The 6,018-nt window shown below is 32.1% G+C and overlaps 1 protein-coding gene across 2 annotated transcripts; it reads right to left on the bottom strand.

Annotated features, from left to right (window-relative positions):
- Positions 1 to 364: 364 nt before the first annotated feature.
- On the bottom strand, positions 365 to 5,377 carry plekhb2 (pleckstrin homology domain containing, family B (evectins) member 2). 2 transcript variants are annotated; one of them, XM_081385617.1, is made up of 9 exons: positions 5,188 to 5,270; positions 4,837 to 4,887; positions 4,420 to 4,454; positions 3,475 to 3,627; positions 3,218 to 3,320; positions 3,110 to 3,149; positions 2,939 to 3,025; positions 2,052 to 2,169; positions 365 to 1,974 (listed from the first exon to the last, which is right to left on the bottom strand). In XM_081385617.1, the coding sequence occupies exons 4-9, from the start codon at positions 3,536 to 3,538 to the stop codon at positions 1,841 to 1,843; spliced, it is 546 nt and encodes a 181-aa protein (XP_081241743.1). In that variant the 5' UTR covers positions 3,539 to 3,627; positions 4,420 to 4,454; positions 4,837 to 4,887; positions 5,188 to 5,270; the 3' UTR covers positions 365 to 1,840. The 2 variants fall into 2 exon arrangements, with proteins under 2 accessions (XP_081241743.1, XP_081241742.1); XM_081385616.1 differs by lacking the exon at positions 4,420 to 4,454 and having other exon boundaries at positions 5,188 to 5,377.
- Positions 5,378 to 6,018: the final 641 nt, after the last annotated feature.

The following is a 6,018-nucleotide window of genomic DNA, read 5'->3' on the forward strand; positions in this document are numbered from 1 at the left end:
TACCAACACTAAACGCCAGGGGGCGCTATAACACAGTGACGCAGCACAATCCAGTAACGTCATTTGCGTGACCACGTCACTCTTTTAAAGTCACGTGCACTTAGTGTGTGTTTTTTTGTTTTCAAAATTGGCTTTTTTATGAAATGTTGCGGTGTTTATTAACCCTAACCCTATTATTTATCTGTGCACATCATCTTTATTATTATTAATTAGAAAAATATAAAAATGATTAATAAAATCTTAACTAAAAAACTTTAACGTGCCCAATCCAGTTGCTTGGTTTAAGAATTTTCAAGGGGTCCCAAAGGGGTGTTTGTATCTAATGTAAAATGCATATATAATGAATAAACTGACAAAATAAATTACAGGACATCTTATTTTAATAGTTTATAAATAACACACTGATGATTATGTTGGTATATTTTAAAACATAACATTTAAATTGTGCTTTTGAGGTCCAAACAACATAGCAATAAAGAAAAAGAAAACATTTGAAATTATATAAGCATACTTCAGATGAAAATGTCATTTTTCCAAATCATTAAAGTGTTAAACTGAGCCATGACCTGAAATCCATTCTGATAAATCCTGTATAAATTAAACAATTATGATTATTATCACATATATATCTTCATTATTATACCTGTTAAGTAAACACAACAGTCAAATCGATCACATAATTGTGTAAATGTGACAGTAAGTCTAAACAATCACGAGTCGATCCAACTTTTCCCTGAAGTTTCCCTTATCGCATCCCATCACAAACACTGGGAATAATCATTTTCTAGTTAACTGGAAAGATGTAATATTTTATATTAACTCTTAAGAGAGAAAAAGGAGTCAAGAAAAAAAATCAATCACAGAAAATTTTCAACCCAAAATTCTCTCAAAAAAAGAAAGTGTAAAATTTTCCAAAAAAAGGGGAAAAATACACACTTGATATTAACACTGAGAATAAACAAACATAATTAAATGAAGACAAACAAAAAGGCAAAGAAAGGAATAATAACCAGAAAAGGTGCGGTAGAATTAAGGACGCACTCTTTACTCTTTCCTGAATAACATCACAACTGCCGTCACAGTATTAATAATGTATCATCATTAGGATTATTTTCCTGTCAAATTAGCTTTAAATGAATATTTCACACAAAAATGAAAATTCTGCCATTATTTACTCGCTCTAAAATAGCTTGAAACGCACATAATTTTTAAAGATATTAAAACAAAACGTTCAGAAAATATAAAAAAGAAGAAAGTTTGTCAAAGAAGTTATTTTATAGGCTTTCACTGACACTTTCACAAAGAAAAGAAAAAAAAGATTCTGACCGAATTTTTATTTTTGAGTGACCTATTTTTAAATGTGACTGTCACAAACATATTAATTTTGCTAAATGTTTGCAGCTGCAAGCGACACACTGAAAACAGTTTCACGAACTAACAGAAAACAAAACAGGTTACCCATCATTCATTTCATCAGGGTCTGTTCCTTTTCTTCATAGGGCATCATTAGTGTAAGACGACAGACACAATAGACACTTTGTCTTATTCAAGAGCGGATGACCTTTAAACCTTACTGATTATCCTTATCTCGAGGCTAGCCGCCAATACTTTAGTGTACATCTTTGTTAGTTACAGATTAAATTTGCAAAGCAAACCCTTTTTTGGTGCATAATAAGCTTTGGTACAAAGACGAATACAGAAAAGCAAGCAAACGTACCCCCAGCCCGGCTACATTATCAGACCTGCGCGTTACGAGGCGTAAAGGCAAAGTTAAAACAGCACAGGGACAGTGTCCCGTGTTGAAGGTCAGGAGGGGTTGGGCTGGGTTCACGCAAACACATTAGAATACGGAAAATAGAGAACCGAGGGCCAATCCCGTCGCAGCGCCGGCCAACATCCCCAAAGCAACATCACCTGTGTCGTCACGACGACGCTCCTGCACGATCACGTGGTTGACACCGGGTGCATATCCACCTGATGGAAACAAATAATCAAAGGTCAATCAAACTACATAAAGGTCATAGGTCAAAAGCCAACCAACTTCCTGTTACCTTGATAATGATAAGGGTAAGCAACTGCATACTGCTGCCCATCTGCAGAATAGACCATCTGTGTGGCGTAAGGCGGAGGATGAGGAACATAACCGCCATATCCATCAGGATAGAAAACCTAGATCAACAAGAACAAAAAATAGGGATGCATGATTTGTCAGTATCATATCGGGTATCTTTTTTTATTATTATTATTGGTATCAGTATATTCATTTGTGGATGATCATTTCCCTAATGTTAACATTTAGATTTTTTTTTCTTTATATATATATATTTATTTATTTATTTATATATTTCATTTATATTTATATTTGTTATATTTAATTACATTTTAAATCATTTTGAATAATTATAACATTTAATTATTAAATTATTCTTTTATTTTTGGTTTTGGAATATTTAGTTAAGTGTGCGTGCTCATATGCCACTATTTTTACATTTCAATTATTTGTTTTTATTTTTTTATTTTTTTTTGTAATACTTAATTATTATAATCAATAATTATGTAATTTTTATATAATGTAATTAAATAGTTATTTTTTAAATAACATTTTAAAATGATTAAATTATAAAATGCACTTATTTGCTTGTATTCATAAATGTATTTAATTGTAAATTATAACATTTATTATTTATTAAATTATAACATTTAAAGAACAATAATAATTATAATTTATTTATTTTGTTTTGTGTCTTTAGGTTCGGTGTTAAAAAAGACAATGAGAACGCTAAGTGAACCAGGTATCGTTTTCTTTTTTAGTCTGGACCCAAAGAACCAAGAGAACTGAAGTACAAGTGTGAACACACCCTTAAAACACATTCAACCACATAAGCTGGACATAAGCCATTTTTCTTTAAATATCAATGAGAGGATATATATTGATTACCTGTGGAGTTGGATTTAATTCAGAATATGGCGGAGGCGCCGATGCTACGACGTCCTCTGCAAAACCAATCTGCGCGGGCGCCACAACCTACAAAACACACCAATGCATGTTGGTAAATGCCTCTGTAATGCTTCCGAAATCTGAAAGATCAAACGTGTATGTGTCACTCACAGTGTTGAGTCTGGCGTCCTGGAGGGCCATGGTCCAAGCCCTGCGAGAAAATACACGAGTTTATATTGAGGAATCTCATTTTAAAGCACACTGAGAAACTGGACTCACAAAGCATCGTCTGCACTGTCTGCGCAGATGCTGATGATCCGACCGTCCCGGCAGACGATCTGCAGGAGGGAGTCTTTGCTTTTGCCTTCGGGTGGCATGAGATCTGGGAATAAATAATGGAGGATGTAGAACAACAACACATCAGAACTTTCAATCTTGTGTTGGACAAAAACCTCAAGTACTACATAAAAAGGCACTTTTGAGGCCTTCTCGTGTCCTGCGGGTTTAAAGCAGAAGGAAAGACAGATCACACCCACCTCTACAAGCGCTGGAGTTGCGGATGTTGATGCAGTCCACCTTCATGTGGATCTCGTCTTCCATGTCCCGCCGCTGCTGGTCATCGTAGAAGACCAGACGTCCATCTGACCAGAGGTCAAACCAGTTCCTCTTCCAGCGCCGCAAGATGGTGCCTGATAGATGACAGCAGTTAGTCACAGGCTGTATTTATTTATTTAGTTTGCTGCTGTTTAATTACTTTTTAGAATTATAAAATTTAATAAAAATGTTTTATTATTATTATTATATTAAATAATTAGGTATATTTATGTATATAAGTTATAAATGTATTAAATTATAAAATTACTACACACATATAATTTAGATAAAATTATTTTAATATCAAACATGTTTTGATTACTTTTTATATTAAAATGTAATTATTTTTAATCATATTATAAAATAATTAAATATATAAAATGCATTTTTATATTATACATTTATAATAAATTAATTTAATACAATTATTTTGTAATTATATTATAAAATGAAGTATGAGTTGTATTTAAGTTTAATAAAAAACATTATAATTTATAAATTAATTGAATACAATTATTTTTTACATTATATTATAAAAATAAAGTATAAGTTGTATTATGTTATAAATGTATTAAATTATAAAATCATTGTAATTATAATGTTTTTAGACAAAATCATTTTAATATCAGCCATGTTTTATTGACTTTTTATAATAAAAACATATTTTTTTAATTATATTATAAAATAACTTAATATATTAAATTTATTTATATTTTTATATTATACATTCATTATACATTAATTCAATTACAAAGTTAAAAAAAGACTGCTTGTAAATGTAATCTGACCGCTATAGTTCTACCTAATCAAAACTATCTACAAAACTATCTATAAAACTATCAAACAGAAATCAAGTCAACATCTAAAAATAGCTTTAAAACACTTACAAGAATAACAAGATGCAGCCTAGATAGTCAGCTCACTAGGTTTTGAGACACAGTCAAAGACAAAGTTCAGCTGTTTTTCCAACTTCCTTCTAACAACTCATGCCAAGACAACTTGTCAAGAAGAGGAAGAAACCATTTTTTACAGTCTATGGAAGAAACTAGTCATCCATGACTGCTTTACTGAAGTGAATAAAAACTAAAAACTAAACTGAAAAGCTTTTCAATTCAACCTCCAGGCTTAAACAACTTATTTATATTTCATGAGTTCCCAGAAGGCTTTAAATTATATAAGTGTAACTTAATATAGTACGTAAATGCATTACAAAAACATCCCAAAATGCTTAAATTCGACATTAAAATTCTTCGTTGTAGTTATTTGGGGCTTTTTAATGCCATAAATGTGGTGTAAACACTCACTCTGTCTGTGCAGCCATCCGCTCTTCACAAACGCCATCCCACTAACGTTACCTAAATAAATAAAAACAATACCATTTAAAGCCTGCTAAGACCCATTTAGGTATTGAATATTAAACTGAGACCATATACATGTAGATATTGCCTCTGTTTTATAGTAAATATAGTTTAGAGGTTGAACTTCTGCGTCTGTCAGTTTCAGAGTTAGCTTGCGCTCGAGGCGCCGTAATGCTAAAATCGACGATAAACCGACAAAAACAAACATCCTAAGACGTTTAAAAACAACGAAACACGTTTAAAATCTACATTTGTCATATTTATGTTCTATTAAATGGATAAAATGAGTAAATCTACCCTCTATCGGTTTGTTGATGTTTGAAGCGTGTGTGCGACTAGCAAAGTGACATGAATAGCATCCTCCTCCTCTCAGCTCAGCTGATGCCTTATGTCACTGTATGTCAGATGATCAGATCAGCACGACTTTTATTAAGTTTTACAGACTCTTATTAACTTTACACAGTTCGTTTTAATGAGGTTTTAGCGTAGACATCGTTTGTAGGACAAATAACTCATATATTCACCACGTAGGGGTGCTTTTACGATATATCCATATTTATATTCGTATTATATATTTATTTAACCCTTTCACGCATAGTGGTCACTACAGTGGACAGCTATTAAAAAAGCATTTTCTTGAATTTGCACGGGTTTTTATGGCAAAGTTGCACATCAATCTCTTCATTGGACCCTGGTGCATCATCCTATAAATTGCAACCAAGTGGCAAGCCTTTGTGTTTCGATTTTTTCCCCCTCCAAACCAAGATGGCCAAGGGTCAGTCAGACATGCCAAGTTGCTCCAGAATATCCACCCATTCCTTCTATCCTAGGAGACTCTTGTAGGTAAAAAGAATATTGCAGCATAAAGCAATATCTAATGAGTCATATCACAGTAAAATTTTCCAAGTTTTGATTTTAGATTGAGAGAAAACTCTGATTAATCACATGTCCACTGTAGTGGACGTCATGCATGCAATGGCTATATTTCAGCTACAATTCAAATTATAATGTGAATATTGTTTTTGAAATTTAAAACTTAAAAACTTTTTCTGTAAATAAATGTATTTGTATTATTAGAATGTAATTTTCATTGACATCGAAAAAAGTCATGTGATTACATAATGTATG

This window comes from Scardinius erythrophthalmus, assembly GCF_964197995.2.
Source record: "Scardinius erythrophthalmus genome assembly, chromosome: 14".
In the NCBI taxonomy this organism is placed as follows: Eukaryota; Metazoa; Chordata; class Actinopteri; order Cypriniformes; family Leuciscidae; genus Scardinius; species Scardinius erythrophthalmus.